This window comes from Ipomoea nil, unplaced genomic scaffold, assembly GCF_001879475.1.
Source record: "Ipomoea nil cultivar Tokyo-kokei standard unplaced genomic scaffold, Asagao_1.1 scaffold0755, whole genome shotgun sequence".
NCBI classification, from domain to species: domain Eukaryota; kingdom Viridiplantae; phylum Streptophyta; class Magnoliopsida; order Solanales; family Convolvulaceae; genus Ipomoea; species Ipomoea nil.
The window spans coordinates 39857-58022 of NW_017617183.1; the positions used below are offsets into that span (position 1 = coordinate 39857).

General features: G+C 37.1%; 2 protein-coding genes across 2 annotated transcripts; one reads left to right on the forward strand and one right to left on the reverse strand.

Moving 5' to 3' along the window:
• The first annotated feature begins 7013 nt into the window (after window positions 1–7013).
• On the forward strand, window positions 7014–13150 carry LOC109176778 (magnesium transporter MRS2-11, chloroplastic-like). The gene is made up of 14 exons (XM_019326169.1): window positions 7014–7625; window positions 8329–8401; window positions 8703–8773; window positions 9385–9470; window positions 9558–9648; window positions 10190–10258; window positions 10429–10509; window positions 10608–10773; window positions 10891–10936; window positions 11507–11587; window positions 11724–11806; window positions 12215–12258; window positions 12354–12445; window positions 12560–13150. The coding sequence occupies exons 1-14, from the start codon at window positions 7248–7250 to the stop codon at window positions 12561–12563; spliced, it is 1365 nt and encodes a 454-aa protein (XP_019181714.1). The 5' UTR covers window positions 7014–7247; the 3' UTR covers window positions 12564–13150.
• A 1530-nt stretch (window positions 13151–14680) lies between these two features.
• Window positions 14681–17754, reverse strand: LOC109176777 (serine/threonine-protein kinase SRPK-like). The gene is made up of 4 exons (XM_019326168.1): window positions 17353–17754; window positions 16054–17037; window positions 15523–15570; window positions 14681–15383 (listed from the first exon to the last, which is right to left on the reverse strand). The coding sequence occupies exons 1-4, from the start codon at window positions 17560–17562 to the stop codon at window positions 15015–15017; spliced, it is 1611 nt and encodes a 536-aa protein (XP_019181713.1). The 5' UTR covers window positions 17563–17754; the 3' UTR covers window positions 14681–15014.
• Window positions 17755–18166: the final 412 nt, after the last annotated feature.

Genomic DNA, 18166 nt, shown 5'->3' on the forward strand with positions numbered 1-18166 from the left:
TAAGTTTTAAATGTCTTGAAAATCTGGGGTGTTACACCCCCACCCGTGGTTCCGCCAGCGGGTACACACCCACCGGCCTTATGTTCCCCGCGGGTGGGGCGGCGGGTAGGCCACTGCCCGCCGTTCCGCCCGCGGGTACACTCCTGTGCCCAAAATAATCCCTTTAGGATTTTCAACACCAAGCTCAAATTCAAGTCCAAAACATGCCAAATCTCACCCAATACAACAAAATGACTTGAATCAAAGGAATAGCCAAGCAATGGCACACATGAACCCTAAACACAAGGTCTGGATATGCATTTTCACAAGACAATGCATAAACACTCACATTTCATAGCAAAACACATGTAGTATCCAAGAAATCATCATATAGGTAAGCAAAATAGATTTTGTAGAGCATGGGTTACCTCTTGTAGACAAAAATCTTCACTAAAAACTTCACCAAGCTCCTAATAAGGCTCACCCTCCAAACCCACTTCAAGAACACACCAAAATATCATAAAGATTCTATCTTTAAGAAAAGACACCTTAGAAAACACTAAAAAAACAAGATGAACATAGATCTTACCCTCCTAGATGCTCAAAGGTATGAAAGGTAGAATCTTGGAGACAACACTTGAAGATTTGACAAAGCTTCAACTTGGCTTGGAAGAAAAGCTATCTAACTTTTAAAGAGAAGGTAGAGCTAAAGTTTGGAAAGTGTAAGGAGAAAGAATGAGGAGTGCCTACTAGGTTAGCTTGCATTACCAACACATGGTGAAATGTCATGAATACCCTTACTAAAATGAAGAGGTGTAAGGGAACAAGGGAACTCCTCACAAAGCTTAAGATACAACATTGACTTTGGGTTGACTAGTCAATTACTAGTCCCCGACTATTGTATTTTCAGGAATTTAAGGAATTAAATTACCATTTGAATTAGGATTAATTACTTAATTAATCCCTTAATCGAATTTTGGATTACGAGGTGTCACAAGGCGACTGTCGCCGAGCACCCGCTGGAACAGTAAGACGCCGCCGGCGGGTGGTCACCCACGCGCCACCTACTCGCTGGAAACCCGGCGTGGTTCGTGGTGTTTTTCCCATTTGATGTGTCCCCGTGTCCCGTTGTACCCCGTTTGTCGTGTATGAGTCTCGTTTGGTGTTTTGGGTATCGTCCTAGGAATTTATGTGTAATACGTGTCGTTGTTGTTGTGTCTTGTTTGTTATTTGCTTATGTGTTGATTGATTGAATGTGATGAGTATCGTGGTCATTGCGCAATGGCCGGTGTGAATGATGATGAGACTGTGATTGGTGGAAATGAATTGTTGGAGATTGGCACCACTTGTGCCCGGTCATTGTTGTGACACCCCGTAATCCAAATTCAATTAAGGGATTAATTAAGTAATTAATCCTAATCCAATTGATAATTTAATTCCTTAAATTCCTAAAAATTCAATAGTCAGGGACTAGTAATTGACTAGTCAACCCATTGTCAAAAGTTGTACCTAAAGCTTTGTGAGTTGTTCCCTTGTTCCCTTACACATTTCATCTTAGTAAGGGTAAATGAGACATTTCCTTGGCAATAGTCTTTCAAGCTAACCTAGGAAGACACATTTCATTTCTTCAAACACTTCCAAGAGAAAAATCATAAGCTCTCTCTCTTCTCTCTAAAAGCAAGTTAGCTTTCTCTCCAAGCCACACCTAGGGTTACCAAGATCTTTCAAGTTTGCTTTCAAGATTCTACCATTCATACTTTTGAGCATCTTGGAGGGTAAGATCTAAGCTCCTCTTGTGTTTTTAGTGTTTTCTAAGGTATCTTTTTATAAAGGTGAAATCTTTATGTTGTTTTGGTGTGTTCTTGAAGTGGGTGTGGAAAGGGAACCTTGTTGGGAGCCTTGTGGAGTGTTGTAAGTGAAGGATAAGTCTTCAAGAGGTAACCCATGCTCTACAAAATCTATTTTGCTTACCTATATGATGATTTCTTGGATTCTACATGTGATTTTGCTATGAAATGTGAGTGTTTATGCATTGTCTTGTGAAAATGCATATCTAGAGCTTGTGTTTAGGGTTCTTGTATGCCATTGCTTGGCTATTCCTTTGATTCAAGCCATTTTGTTTTATTTGGTGAGATTTGGCATGTTTTGGACTTGAATTTGAGCTTGGAGTTGAAAATCCCCGAAGGGATTATTTGTTGTGCAGGTATGTGCCCGCAGGCGGAACGGCGGGTAGAGCTCCACCCGCCGCCCCACCCGCGGGGTACACACTCGTGGGACAAAGGGTTCCCGCGGGTGGAACCACGGGTGGTGGTCCACCCGTGGCCCCACCCGCGGGGAACGTTATGTGGCTTGTTGGGGATTTGTTCCCCGTGATTCTTTTGACTCGGCATTTGGTCTTTTGACTTCTCGATGTTTTTTTGTGGAACTATTTGAGTGTCTTCTTGATGTTTCGTATGTCTAGAACTATATGGTAGGAATCCATGTAGGTTTTGGTGTCTTGAATCGTGCTAAGTGTTCAACATTGTGATTCGTTGAACCATGGTGAGCCTTGTGTGTTCTTCGGAACTATGTTTGGTTTACCAGTTTGATAAGCATGCTAGTTCGGTGTTTAAATGCTAGCGTGTGTGTTGTTTGTCCTTTCATATTGTGGATGATGACTTGTGTTAATCATCGTTGTTGTTGGACTGTGATCCATTTCTTGATTGAGTATGGTTTCATATCTTCTTTGTGATCTGTTGATTGATTCCTGTTGTGGTGTGGTATGTGTGGCTGTACCTGGATTGCACGATTAGTGGTATGGGACACTAGTCACCAAGGTACGACAGTGGTCCTCGTGGTGGCCATGACGCGATTATGGAGTTTGTGACCTGAGTGATGGGTTCACGTATTTCTTGGGTGGCATGTGTTGTCGTGTGTGTGATCGGTACCCTCGTGTACTATGAAATCGGTGGTCTTGTTGGTGGTCGTTGGTGGGGGACGACGGTCCCAGGAGGGAAAATGTTGGACTTGGATGTACAGGGGTCCTGGAGGTAATGGTTGGAACTAGACATAAGGTTGGGGGTAGCCATAAGGTTGGAACCGGGCATAAGGAAGGCATATCAATTCATGATGGGTGATGTCACGAAGGCTTATGTAGCCGTTGTTGTATATTTCTTTATTTGTGACGTGTGATGTCACAAAGGCATGTGTTGCCAATGGTTGTGTCCTTATTCTCTTGTGTTATGCATGTCGGGTGTTAATCTACTGTGTGATGGTAGATTATACCTTGAGCCGTTATTGTGAGTCGCTATTGCTTCTTGTCGTATTGGGATGTGTTCCCTTATCTTTTGTGAGTGCATAGAGTCTTCTGTTGATCTCTATCTTGGCTTTGAAATTGATATATACTATATCCCGTTTCGCAAATGATTTTGTATATATATTAACTATCTACATATGACATTTCACATGTATTGGTGGGTTACCAGCATCATTCGTTGACCGGGCGTCGTCCCTTATTTTATGTGTTTCTTTCAGGTGATGAGTAGACGAGAGCGCGGTCTAGAACCTGTTAGCTTAGATCCCTTTGTTTTGAGATGTTGTGGCCTGTGTGCCAATGTTAGACATTAGTACTCCTGTTTCTGAATTAATTTAGATTGTGGATTTATGCAGATGTTTCTCCTGTGCGTTCACCTTTGGGTGGGCGTGCCATAGCACCCTTTATTTCCTATTCATATATTCCCTGTTTAGTCTTCCGCTATGTATGATGTTATGACTAGTTATCTGCATGTCTAAGGCTTAATTTAGCATGGAAATTAGGGGGTGTTACAATTGTACTAAAGCTACAGGCCATAGCGGTTACTGTGTTGAAGGCACAACCCCACCTTAGACTTGCTTGCCGTTGAGCATGGGTCAGGTTATAAGTGTTGCGGTGTAATGTTAGAGCTATATGCGCTAACTCCTTGATATTGGCACTAGAGGTGCGGATCATGTGAATGGCACTGCGGCACCATCTTGATATGTTGGTGGTTGATAGGTGGTTTGTCGGTGGGGGCATGTAGTTGTCCGGAGGAATAAGGGGTGGTGATATAAGGGTGGCCTGGAGGTATAGGTTGGAACTGATATAAGGACGGAGGGGAGCAACAAGGTTGGAACTTGGTATAAGGTTGGAGGATGAATTGTGTGCTTTGATGATTACTTGCTAATTGATTGTCTTGAATGCCTTCGTTGCCTCTAAATTGTTATTTATATGCTTATCTGCCCGTTATGTCTTGTGTTGCGTTCTTAGGATGCATGTTAGTCTTTATGATTATTCTATAATGTCGAGTCTGTTAATGTATCTTGAGTATTGATCTTGGATTTAAACTAGAGTCTCGTAAGTATACATGTATTCCAGTTTCAAAATGAGTTTATTATATCTACCTATATTGTACTTAACGCGTTGGAGTGGGTTACCAACATTATTCGCTGACAGTTGTTACACCGAATGTTTTTCAGAAACAGTTTAGTAGCTTCGGAGCGTGCTAGTTGGATTCGTGGACTTAGTTAGATAGTTCTAGCGTTGATGAAATGGCCTACGTGCCTTGATTTATATTTAAATATTGATTACGCTTTGTTAGTTAGTTTAGCCTGTGCATCTGAGTTCTCTAGCTCAGGTGTGGCATAGCACCCCGACTATCATGTTTAGTTTATGCTCTGTTTGGGAATTAATATTAGATTTGCTTTTATTTCATAAGCTTTAAAAGTTTAAAAATTTAGGGGTGTTACAATATTTGTTGGGATTTAATTCACTAAAATGTTACTTTAATTTCATATTCCCTTGTTTTATCATTTAGATATTATTTACACTTGTTTTGAATGTTTTATGGTGTTTGTTAGTGTTTTGGGACCATTGGTGGTCAATTGCAAAAGCAAGAGAGGTTCTAAGACAAGTTTGGAGCCAAAACAAAGTCAAGGTGAAGCTAAGGAGGTAGCTAAAATGCTTCAAAGAGAGCCAAAGAGTTATACTTTTAATGGATTTGATCACAAGAACAAATCAAGGGAAAAATGGAGCAAAAGATCAAAGAGTTGTAATTTCCGCTGAATTTGACGACACCTTAGTATTTTAATCATATCTCACTCTAGAAATGTCTTATTCAAGTGATTATTGCACCATTGGAAAGAAGACTCGAATGGCTACAATTTGATATGCAGCGCCAAACTCGAAGCATTGAAAACTTCCAGTAAGTTGCGCGAAAATTTGCCCTGAAACTCGACGCGTCGAGAATTCTGGGTAGTTTTTGGAATGTTTTGGGTGCAGAAACTTCCTAATCTCTCCCCACTTGATTCCCGCTATAAAATACCACCTTCCTCAACCCTAGAAGGGTCTTAAGCTGCATTTTGGAGACAAGAAAGAGAAGAATCAAGAGCTATAAGTTGTCTTGGGAAGAAAGAAGAAAAGCTAGGGAGATTTGGAATAATTGCTTGGTCTATTCTTTTACTCTCTTTGATTACTTGTAAACTCTTTATTATAATTGCTATGAATAATTTAGTCATGCTTTGCTAAATTCCCTTAGAGATTCTAGGGTAAAAAGTGTTTATGAACCTATGTGCCTGTTTCTCAGATTCTTAATATATTGATATTTGGGTTTTATACTTGTGTTGCAATTGTGATTTATGTTGTTGATGCTTGTAATTAGTGGCCATGATTACTTGTTTTATAGCTATCTTTTTATGTCATAACGGGAGTTAGGCATAATTTAGAGCACACACACAATTGCACTTAACTGTTGCACCTTGGGAGAGGGCAAATTGGTTGAGGAGTTTAATTATTGATTGTTGCACATCGAGAAATGGTAGTAGTTAAGAATTTATTATGAATGTTTGTTCTTATATTATTGTGTGTTTATATCGCGGGAGCGAATATTCACTTAGGTTAGAGATTACGGGAGTAACTCTATACCATCTTTGCATTCTCACACTTGTTTAAACTCGGATTTAATATTGCACATTAGATTGGCACTAGGTGATTAAATACTTGAATCCCAGGAGTCTCATTCCCTCTCTATTGTTTTCACAAACCTGCTACTTTGCATTCTGTTAATTATTTTAATCAATCATCCATGATAATCATTAGGATTAGCTTCACAAGAATAAATTAGTAGCTAGTTCTTAATACGCCCCACTTCCATGTGGATCGATAACTCGTTACTCCGAGTAATTATTTTTTTGAGAATTATACTGCAATCAATTGGGAAGTGCATTTGGTCGCACCTAGAAGGACCCTCTAGGTTGGAAAATGCACTAATGAGCTCTCTTGAGACCGGGAAGTACACTTGTGAGCCTTCTTGAGACCGGAAAGTGCACTTGTAAACCCTCTTGAGACCAGGAAGATCACTTGTAAGCCACATATGGCAAGTATGACTGCTCTATAATCCTTTCAATTTCAATATAAGAAAGAGAATAACCTATGAAATTCCTACTTTACCCCTCTAATAATAAAGGGTTTTTGAGTTTTCCATCCTGTTGAGACGAATCCCTAACGTTAGAGACTAAATGCGTCACTTCGTTCATAATTGAGGGATTAAAAATGAATGCCATTATAACTAAGGGATTGAGTTGTTAATATGAATATAGGCAAATTATACTGTGGACTACAGTCCACGATGCATTGTGGTCCAGGCATCAAATATGCACTGCAGTTTCATTTCAACACAACTACAATATCATTTTGATATAACTACAGTTTCACTGAACAATATATACTCAAATATGTAAAATTGTTATTCAGTTTCACTTAGTATACACTGCAGTTTCATTTCAACACAACTACAGTTTCATTTCAATTCAATTGCAGTTTCATTTGATAATATAATAAAAATAATACGTAAGACCATGTCTGTTTAGATACACTATAATGTCTGCCATTTTGGACCATGGTCCAGAAAGTATAATTGCTAATTGCTGATGAATATAACTCAGGACAAAAGATATCATTTTCTCCTTTTTAAAAAACATTAAAAATAGCATGGAGTAAAAATAACGGTAAATATAACGGCTAGCCCCATGTTTAATCCATAAAAGTCAACGTCAGGTACTTTGAGGTCACCAGAAATCCAGAAGCTAAACTATCTCCCGTTTCTTCGCCAAAGCATCCACAACCACCAGCTTCATCGCCTACTTCACCTCACAACCTCTAACCTATAAATACTCGCCAATAATTTCATTTCTCCATTGGCTATCTCAGACTTGATTCTGCATTTCTGCATATTACTATTTATCAAAATTTCACTTCTCTCACATGTCCTCCGACAATGGCCGCCGCATTTCAAGCTCCGTATCTCCTCCAATTGCCTGTCCGATCGCCGCAGCTCCGGATTGTTTTGTCCGGCGAATGCCCCGTCCTTCTCCCGTTCAGAATCTCGGGCTTGCCGTCGTTGCATAGGGGCCGCAGAGTCTCGGTGAAGGTGCGGACCCTGGATGTTGTCAGGTGCTTGACGAAGTCGAGGGTGGAGCCCGAGCAGGAGGTTTTGGTTGATCGGGAGATTAGCGGGGATGATAGTAAGGTTGATCCGCAAGAGGAATTGGCTGAAGCGGCGGCTCAGAAGGAGTTTTCCAGTGCTTCGGTCGGTCAGCGGAAGGTTGTCGCCGGCGATTCTCTGTCCCTTGGGATCCGCGAACCGGTTTACGAGGTCCCTAATGTTATTTCGATTTTCGTATTCTTAGTTAATTTATAAATAAATAAATATATTATTACCCGCTCGCATGCCTTCTTTTTTCTTTCCTGACCTTTTACTATAACTATTGACCTATTGTAAGGTTTTAATGAATTTGAAACTAACCCGACAATTCAATTGATTGGATAGTTATTACTGAATATGAGTTTGGCTCCATAGTAAATTACTAAGGAGTAATAAAGTTCAGATTTTGGCTAGTATGAAGGGGATACTTATTTGTGTGTCCTCAAAACACAATTAGTATGAGCTAGGGAAAGTTGGACTTACATGCAGTCTGTTTCATACTTCACGATTTGGTTGCATTCCAATGTGCACGTTGGAGAGATTTTCCTTACTTGGCTTTTAGGATAGTGATATTCTTTTACTGAGGCATATAGAAGTCTGGTTATTTGAGTTCTGAACACTATGAATAGTGGATTAGTGATGGTATTAGAGATGGGCTTTCGTACTTCCTTTGAGCATGTTAGGCATATTTCAAAACATGAGAACAGGTTTCAGACCTCCAAATTTGGTAATAGTATCATGAACAATGATTGTAAGCTATTTGATTGAATTGGTGATGGATTTAGCAGCACCACTAGTCTCTATTTTGTTGCCCTTGTTTTAGAACTTGTTTTAGTGGCTAACTCTCCAGAGTTGCTTATATATCTTTCTAAAGGTACTGGAAGTAAAGTCAAATAGGACGGTCTCAACAAGAAAAATAAATAGAAGAAACTTGCTGAAGTCGAGCGGTAGGTTAACTTTTTTCCCTTCAAAATTCAAGCTTATCTCCCTGTATTTGTTAGATGAATTTAACAATTAAACTTTTTTCTGTATTTTATTCATAATATGCTGAGATTATACTTTTTAAAATTCCACTGTTCAATTCTAGTATAAACCCTGTATATCCACTGCTTTGAATAATTTGTTCTGGCACCTTATTTATTTATTTATTTTTGTCCAACGCAATTTTCTGTTAATGCTCTCTCTTTTCAGTCTTACATGTCTGTGGATGCAAATGATCTAATTGCCAGAATATGCTATTACATTCAGGTCTTCGTCCTCGAGATATCCGGAGTGTTGATCCGTCATTGTGGTTGACAAATTCAATGCCTTCTTTACTGGTATGCAGCAATTCATGATTTCATGTCATTATTGTTTATGCTGGGAGAACTTTATCCTATTGTCTTTTGATGGAATGCATGCATCTTAGGTGGTCTTTATGGATTGATTTCAGCTAAAACTTATCCCTTCAATTACCAGAACAGGTTAACTTTTTCTTTTGGTCCTTTCTGTCACTAGAATCTAGAATACAAAATGGAACCATATGGCTACTACTATCCGTTTGTGTTTCTTAAGCTCCTCTATTGGTGGGATATTACACAAAAAATGCTGCCTTAATATCTGAAACAAACTGTTCCTAAAGCAAAATTTTCTGTTATATCTCAAGAGTGCCTCGTTGGATTTTGAAGATAAAAAGTTGGTAGTTGGCTTGTATACATAAATCCAATTTTGTTTATAACATAATAAAGTGTTAATGTCATAAAATTAGATTAGCTTTTACATTTCAGTATTTCACAGATTTAGCACTGATATGTACTTTGTCTTACTATTCTGTTCCCATTGGCTTCTCACATCATATGTAGTCAAAATTCCATTTTCTTTGTGCTAAAATTGCATTACAGGAATCCACTTGTTCTTTTAATGTATATTAATATTTGAAGCATCACTCCAGGTCCGTGAACATGCAATCCTATTGAATCTGGGCTCTTTACGAGCCATAATAATGCAGGAAAGTGTCCTTGTATTCAACTATAACAGGTAATCCCCTTGCAACGCTGAATTTTTTTGGGTCTAATGTGGATAGCGTCTAAGTGGACTTTACATTTTACTTCTGGATGTTCACAGTAAAGGAGGAACAGCTTTCATTGGTGCACTCTTACCTCGGCTAAACCCTGACAACTTGAGTGGAGGGCATTCAATGCCATTTTTGCTTGAGGTTTGCCTTTTGACTCTACTGCTTATTCACTAATACTTGATGGTATACTTGCAGACATTGCTGCTTTTTTCTCAGTCCTTCAGAAGATTTCTACTTCATTTTTAATGGATGATGTCGAATAGTAGATTGACTTCGAATTAGTGACATTTTTCACTTACATGATACATCATTGGGTACAGGGACATAATATCATGTGAACCTTTATGTAAAGGTCCATGGTCCATCAGTTATGGACACAGGTTAAGATAATTTCAAATGCAGGAGGCAACTAAGCACACTGCGAGGAAATCTTTACTTAATTCTGTTTTCCATAATTTCAGTGTTCACCAAATAGTTGTTTTCATTGGTTTTTCCTTACATTGGTGGAATGCCTACAAGCAGAATCCATACCAAATGCACCACTTTTCAGCTGCTTGATCAATATATTCTCTTTGGCATTTCTTTTGTTAAAATCTCTGTAGAAATAATTTGAAGAAAATTATGTTGGTGACCCTCTGATATTTTTGAACCTCCTGAAAATACTTTTCCTGATAATTTTCAGGTGGTTGAAGCAGCCTTGCATTCACGGATTCAACGACTGGAGCAGAGATTATGGGATCTAGAACCTCGTGTGAGTAAGGAACATAGTGAGCATATGTTTATCTTTCTTTTCACCAATCCCTTGCCTCAATGATGTTTTTCTTAAAGCCTGTGCTCATATTCAGTTGTTGCACTTTGTTGAAGTCACTCATTACAAAAAAAAAAAAAAAAAAAAAAAAAAAAAATCTTCTATTTCTGTAGGTGCAGGATTTACTTGAGGTTTTGCCTAATAGATTGACTGCAGATGTATTAGAGCAACTCCGGATGAGCAAACAGTCTTTGGTAGGCCATTTAACCTCATAGCTAATTTCACAATCACAATACATATGAGATTTAAAAAATTATTTTTCCTCCTTTTTTGGGCACTCCTTTATGTGAAGGTTGAACTGGGTTCTAAAGCTGGTTCCCTTAGACAAATGCTACTTGATATTCTTGAGGATACCCATGAAATACGCCTCATCTGTATCATGGGAAGAAACTGCACCCTCAAGAAAGAAAATGATGAAATGGAATGTGCTGTTTCCTTTGACAAGCAGATTGCCGAGGGTAAGTTGGTTATTGATTTTCTAATTACTGCTAATAACACTTGCTACTGGATAGAGGCAACTAATCAACTGATTAATTTAAATGCCTAATGCTAACATTTAATCATGTACTTTGCAGAGGAAGAGGAAGAAATTGAAATGCTTTTGGAAAACTATCTACAAAGGTTATTACTAGGTTCCATTTCAAATTTATGCAAGTGCTTTGATTTTTGGCTAGTAACCAATAATTATGTGCACATGTGTACATACAACAGAAACCGGGTTTAGTCCTAATAATTTTTACACATTTCCAATTCTTCTATTGTATCTTATCAATGATGTGAAATGTTCGTAACTAACAACTCCCCTTCTGTAAAAGAAGTGATAGAGGAGGTGAGATTTGAACCCCTATCAAATGTCTGGAAAGAGTCTTGGCCTACCAAAATCTCCTACCCATCAAAGTTAATCTTGCTAATGATGTATATACTTGTTCGTAATGTCCATCCTTTGTAAACTGAAACACAGATCTTTTAGATAGTTTCATCTTTGGCATATTACATTTCATTTTAGGCTCAAAACAAACACTGGCTAAAGGCTGTAAAATTATACGGAGTAGTATATATCAAACTAATTGTTTATGGCAAGTATTGTCTATTACTTTGTCTTACATTGCAAAATAGATATTATGAACTGCCAGTCTACCACTGTGTCTCATCTATATTCTCGTTAACCTGACTAGCTTCTTGCAAATGCAGATGCGAATCTTGTCATGGTCAAGCAGAAAGGCTCCTTGATTCTGCAAAAGAAATGGAAGACTCAATTGCTGTTAACCTAAGGTTCGTATACCTTTGCCTTCCCTGATTTCTTTGATTGTAGAGATAACAAAAATTGTAACTGCAGATAGAGAAATGGAACACTCAAAAGAAATAGAACACTTGAACTAATTTACTGCAATTTCTTTTTCCTTATCAGTTCCCGTAGGCTTGAGGTAAGCAGAGTGGAACTACTTCTGCAAGTTGGGACATTTTGTGTTGCTGTTGGTGCTCTGGTAGCAGGTAGATAAGTGCTTTTGTATCTTTTTTATGATGAAAATTTGTATATGTGGTGGATTGAGACAACCTCTTACTAATATTTGTTCACAAAACTAAACAACTAAAAGTCTAAAATGGCTTCACTTAAATAGATAAATGGACACACATTCTTAATTTCTACTTTCAATCATAAAAGAAATGAATTGTTAAATTAAAGTGAAAAGGGTCAAATAGGACCTCCAATTATACACCAAAATACAATTAAACCCCGAACAAAAAAAAAAACATGTTCCAATTGAACCCATAAACTTGTTAAAACAATGCAATTGACCCATTTTGACCTATAATAGCATGTTAACACGAAGTCACCCGCCATGTAGGATCCCACATAGGTTTTTTCCTCTAGCTAATGCCCTAATACCTTGGGTGCAGGTATATTTGGAATGAATTTGAAGTCTTACCTTGAAGAACATATGGTATGTAACCCCAACCTCCAATCTCAAGGGAAATTGGTATTATTTCAAATGTGAATGTTTTTCATCTCTCTAAATCTGTTGTTAACTTTATGCAGTATGCATTTTGGCTAACAACGGGAGGAATAATCATTGGCGCTTTTGTGGCATTTTTTGTAATGTACTTGTATCTCAGAACAAGGAAAATACTGTAAGTTGTTATGTTAGTCACTTATATTTCTCCTGGATGTTAAATAATTTGGACCATTATATGTATGTAGTTACATTACCTCAGCAATTATGACAACTGTTCCATCTTTCACAGATGAAGTGAAACCTGAGAAGCCTCCGCTCTTGACTGCATATAGGGGGAGCTCGAGTGTAGGGCATCAATTCTATTATTCCCCCGCGATTTCTGGTCGAGTCCTTATTCCTCTAGGAATGAGCTTTCAAGTTTCAATCACCAGTGACCAGAACAATAGACTATACTAAAACAATGAAGGAATTCCTTGTTTGGTCCAAAGGAAGCTAAATTGTTTGGAGAAGGTTGATGATCATCCTAAACTAGGTTGTTTGTGAAATTGCCCCTTTTGGATCTGCTATACTAGAGGGGCAGGATAATTGGACCAGTATAGTTACACTAAATGGGAAGATTGAAGGCTTGGATTGGAGGTAGTTGGTTCGATTCTGTACAGGGTTAAATAAATCTTTAGAGCATCATGATATCAAATATTTTTCTGCTGCCTGATATTTTGGCAGATGATTTTATTGAATAAACAGTTTATTTTGTTTTGGTGGCTAACCTCAAATGGCCCTTTTCAGTGTGTTGGCAGTCCAACTGTGTATTATTACTTGTAGATATTGTGGCATTGTGGGAACCTTAAATTGATAAAAGTTGAGATTTGATATTTAGACACCTGATCAAGGATTTGCTTACATTTCCCAGATGATATTTGCATTTGATTCTTGTTAATTGTAAATTGTGTGATAGATATTTTTTACTAAACGAAATCAGTTTGAGTTGCAAATACAAAATTTAACAGTTTGATTCACGTAATCTTAAACTACCTAAGTATAATAATGTTATATTATATTGTTTGGTTCAAATTATAAAATTATTTGGTAATATTATATTACTCTAAAAATACGATAGTAATATTTCTTATAATTTTATATTATCTTGAAATGTTCAAAGTTTGGCATTGTTTAATAATAATAATAATAATAATAATAAAAACATATATAAAACAAATATATGTTTATATAATCAAATATACATACATATGTGTATATTTATTATTTATTTATTTATTAATATTTATGCCTAACTATACACAATTATATATATATATATATATATATATATATATATATATATATATATATATATTCAGTTCAAATACGGTCAAAATTTTCAGTGTGGCTAGTGCAGATGCACCATTAAGTATGTAAAAATGCACCTATATATATGTGTGTGTGTGTGTGTGTGTGTGTGTGTGTGTGTGTGTGTGTGTGTGTGTGTGTGTGTGGGTACCTCCGCAGATGTTTAATTGTGAAGGAGAAACGATGTGAAAAATAAAATAGTAATTTGCGAAAAAAAATGATGTAATAATTTGAGAAGTGACTACCCAATGAAATGTAGTACATGTCATTAATAAATTTTGAATTAGTTAGAAAATAATTCAAAGTAGAATAGTGTTTTGAATTTATTAGTTCGGAGATAAATTTCGATGAAGAGTTTGGGTATGTGTAGGAGTTGAAATGGCTAACCAATGACATGTAGTACATGTCATTAATATTTTTTGGATTAGTTAGGAAATAATACAAAGTAGAAATGTTGTTTAAATTTATTAGTTCGGAAATAAATTTGGATGAAGAGTTTGGGTGTGTGTAGGAGTTGAAAATTAAGTTTAAGGTGTAAGGATTAAAAATGATAGTTGAAAACATTTCAAAATTGCTAAAATTATTCAATTTCAGCTCCACTGTAGTAATTTTCATAATTATCAGAGTCGTAATTTATGGGATAAACAAGAGTTGAATGTCTGTAGGATTCTCCTATTGAAATTCTGCTTCAAAATTTTTAATGTGTCTTGATTGAGAAACTAACTCGATTATTTCTTCAACCAAATTTTCTAATTTTTCTTCTTCAAAATCTATTTCCAATTGTTCTTTTAATTTGTCTAATACAAATTTTTCTTGGAATGTGAAAAATTTTAAATACTTGATAATTTTTTTTACCAAGTCTGGGTAGGAAAATTTTTTGAGTAAATAATAAATTTTTTCATTAAAATTTGAAATATTTATTGTATACTATATATATATATATATATATATACATATATATATATATATATATATATATATATATATATATATAGAGAGAGAGAGAGAGAGAGAGAGATAAATATTGCCTGGCCTAATTGCTTAGTTTTGAAAGACATTTTCATTGTTTCAAATGGTTATAAATTCATAATAATCGTACTGTATATATAAGATTACAACGGTCAACGGATAACACCTAGAATTTTGAACTATATACTTTTACATCTAAACATGAACCCTATGTGGGAAAACTAGCAGTCATTACCTGTGACCAAGCCAGTTATCTTACCAACTTGATTGGGTAGCCTCATAAACCCCACTACTTTTGTAAGGGGCAAAATGGGATGATACAGGGAAAAAAAAAAAAAAGCAAAACCTGAATAAGTTACAGTTTATGCTTTCTGTCTGGTTTCCTGTAGATTGAGAAGCCTTGAATTGTTATGGACTATGGAGTTCCATCAATGGCTGGCTATATTAATATTCCTCATTCTCACCTCCATTGCCTCTCTCTCATTCTTCTCCTCTTTCTCGGAACTTCCATCTTCTGTTGGTGTTAGCAAAGAAGTGGATGCAGAAGACAGAGGATGATGTTGGGGTCCTCCAGTTATCCATGGATGGTTGAGGCACTGTGCCGCTGTGGGTCTTTTCTCGGGCACAAAATCGAACAAGGGAACGAGGAAATCTGCCATGTCTCTTGCATCTTGCTCGCTGAAATCATACTTTTCCTTGAGCACCTTACTAAGAGGCCAGAACCGCAAGCGTTTTATGTGCCTCAAATCTCCGTATCTGTTGAAGAACTCCCGTGAATAGCGCCCACCTAAGGCAATCTGCATAAATACAGAAATTAGTATGCAGGAATGCATCAATAAAATGCATAGTGGATTCAGTTTTTCAATTTTGTTCGGGAAGAAAGTAAAAGGAGTAGCTAGTTCAATGTTAGCCAGCAATACTTTAAAAGAAGCTAACCTTGCGTGGCATCATTCCCAGAAGCTCCATCATTAACGCCAAGTGGTCCTGTGACACAGGGAAAGGGTATCAGTAAGCATCAGAGCAGAAAACAAATCCCAAGCACAATAACTAATACCTAATACGATTGGCGATTTGTAATCGAATTCATATATATATATATATATATATATACAAAGCTCAACCAGAAAAGTAAAAAGAAATGAAAATTCGACGCCAGTTTTAGGAAATGCATTTCTATGTTAGCCCAGTCTGCTTCCAGGAAACTTCATAATTTGAAAGTACTCTAAATATTGTTAGGAACATATATTAAAATCGTTAGTCCCCAAACAATTTGCTGCAGAAGATGATAGACAGCTAAGAAAGTTTTCAAAATGGAAATAAGAATTTTCTAAAGACGATTGTGTAAATTTTGTGGATTCCAACTATGATAAGGGAGGAATGCAGGGTAAAAAAATAAAATCACAGAACGGATATGGAGATGTTTGCTCTAGTAAAAGAAAAATTGAATAGAAAGTGAAACTATTGTACCTCGTCCCTGTCATAATTGTCACCACTATGAGGATCAAACAGTACGTCCCCGGTAGCCAGCTCGAAGCAAATGCAAGCAAGGGACCAGAGGTCTACTGGAGTTGAGTACTTAATGCCCAAAATAACCTCGGGGCATCTATATTGTCTCGTTTGAATATCACTTGTAAACTGTTTGTAAGTCCAACAAGCATTTCCAAAATCAACCAATTTGCATTTAAGGTCAACCTCAGCCGATAGCTTTTGCCTTACTGAGCGGCTGACTCTCTTATGTTTTTCAGTCTCTACGAGACTATCTGAGGCACCCTCTAGTTTACATGACTCATTTTTGTAGGATATGTTATCAGTTTGGCATTCAGCCGAGTCTCTATCTGCTTTTGCATCATGAAAAGAGTCTTCGGGACTATTAGCTTCATTATCTTGCTCAACTTCCTCCGGTGTGTCTTTGCCAGCGCATTTTTGAGCTGCCTGCTTAGCCTTTTTCCGAATTTTCTTCTTCTGGTTCCTGGTCAGATCAGTATTCGAAGTCTTGACACCACTTGAAGTCCCTGGATCCGGGACAATCTTAGTTCTACTAGATGGAAGAATGAGAGGAGCACCGGACTTTCTTGGATCTTTGCTTGGATCAATCGACGATAAAAGCAAGATATTTTCAGGCTTCAAGTCCGTGTGTATGATCGAGAGTTGGCGATGAAGATAATCCAGACCCACTAAAACATGGAAGCAAATTTTTTTAACCATGTGAAGAGGAACCCCTCGATAATCCGAATACTTAATAAGGGTCAAAAGATTATCACCCAAGTACTCGAAAACCATACAAACATGCTGTCCATTGGGGCCTGAATGCTTAAAGTGATCCAATAACTTAACCACACACTTTTCGTCTTCTGGATCTCCTTCTGCAATTTGCTTTAGTATTGCAATCTCATCCATTGCTGCTTCAGTATAGTGGTGAGCACTCTTTTGAATTTTTAGAGCCACAAATTTCTGCTCCCCACAAACCATAGGAAAGAAGAATTAGCCCAATGCCCATGATTCTCAATAAGTCTAAACTCAAAACAAAAGTGCCCTCCCAGGTTATCTCAATGGTTGAGATTTTTAGTATAAAAAAAAAAAAAAAAAAAAATCAAGGAGTCAATTTTCGATATGACATACTGTTTACAATATTTATAAAAATAGCACCGCCCTTTTTCCCTTTAGCTCCGGAGGGTAAAAATTGTTTGTTAAAGATACAAGTGTACTAAAGCATGCTGAAATGTATCAGAATTTAGAGCGAAAAGTGTAAAGAGAAATGGAATTTACGGAAGTTTGAATGTCCCAAGCGAGCCAGACAGTGGAGAAATGGCCCCAGCCAAGCTTGCTCTGAACTACATAACGTCCCTGCTTGAATGCGTCTCCAATTCGGACGGCGTGGTAGCCTCCGCTCCGGTAGTATTCAGTCCCCTCATCTTCCGACGTATAATCGCTCGTCTCACTCTCATCGCCGCCGTTTCTGTCGTCCACCGCCGCCATCGTCCTCCGTTTCAACAATTCTCCGCTCCGGCAACCTAAGCCGCGATAAGAATTCTAGAATGTAGTAGTAGAAACTAGAGAGTGTGAGGTAGAAATGTTGAATTAGGGTTTTTTATTTTTTTCTTCTCCCAAATTTTTAAATGATTTCAGGTGGCTACATGTGGCGCCACCTTGAATATTCATGTTCATTCTAAATCCCAATTTGTAAATAATTTTTTTTTTCCAAATATGATATTTTTAATGAGGAAATTTCAATTTTTGTCATATGATTATAGGGGTCTTGTTAATTTTAGTCCCTGACTTTTAAAAGTGTCAATTTAGTACCTTAATTATGTAATTTTTGTCAATTTTGGTCACTCCGGCCAAATTGCCGTCCAAATTCCGCCGAAAAATTTTAATAATTAAAATAATGGGGATATTTTGGTCGTTTCACGTCTCTTTTCTTCTTCTCCGGTGAGTATATCCCTTTCTCTCCTGTTTAGTACCTATAATCATATGATCAAATTTGAAATTTCTTCTATTTTTAAATTAATCACTACTATTTAGTATTTATGCGTTCAAATTTATTTTTATTTTTTAAATTGAAACTTAATTTTTCGTGTGA

Coding starts and splice junctions, on each gene's coding strand:
- LOC109176778 (XM_019326169.1), top strand. CDS start 7,248: ATGGCCGCCGCATTTCAAGCTCCGTATCTCCTCCAATTGCCTGTCCGA. Junction 7,626..8,328: donor TCCGCGAACCGGTTTACGAG/GTCCCTAATGTT, acceptor ATCTTTCTAAAG/GTACTGGAAGTAAAGTCAAA. Junction 10,937..11,506: donor TTGGAAAACTATCTACAAAG/GTTATTACTAGG, acceptor TTGCAAATGCAG/ATGCGAATCTTGTCATGGTC.
- LOC109176777 (XM_019326168.1), bottom strand. CDS start 17,562: ATGGCGGCGGTGGACGACAGAAACGGCGGCGATGAGAGTGAGACGAGC. Junction 17,038..17,352: donor CTTGGGACATTCAAACTTCC/GTAAATTCCATT, acceptor TGTGGGGAGCAG/AAATTTGTGGCTCTAAAAAT. Junction 15,384..15,522: donor TGGGAATGATGCCACGCAAG/GTTAGCTTCTTT, acceptor GTATTTATGCAG/ATTGCCTTAGGTGGGCGCTA.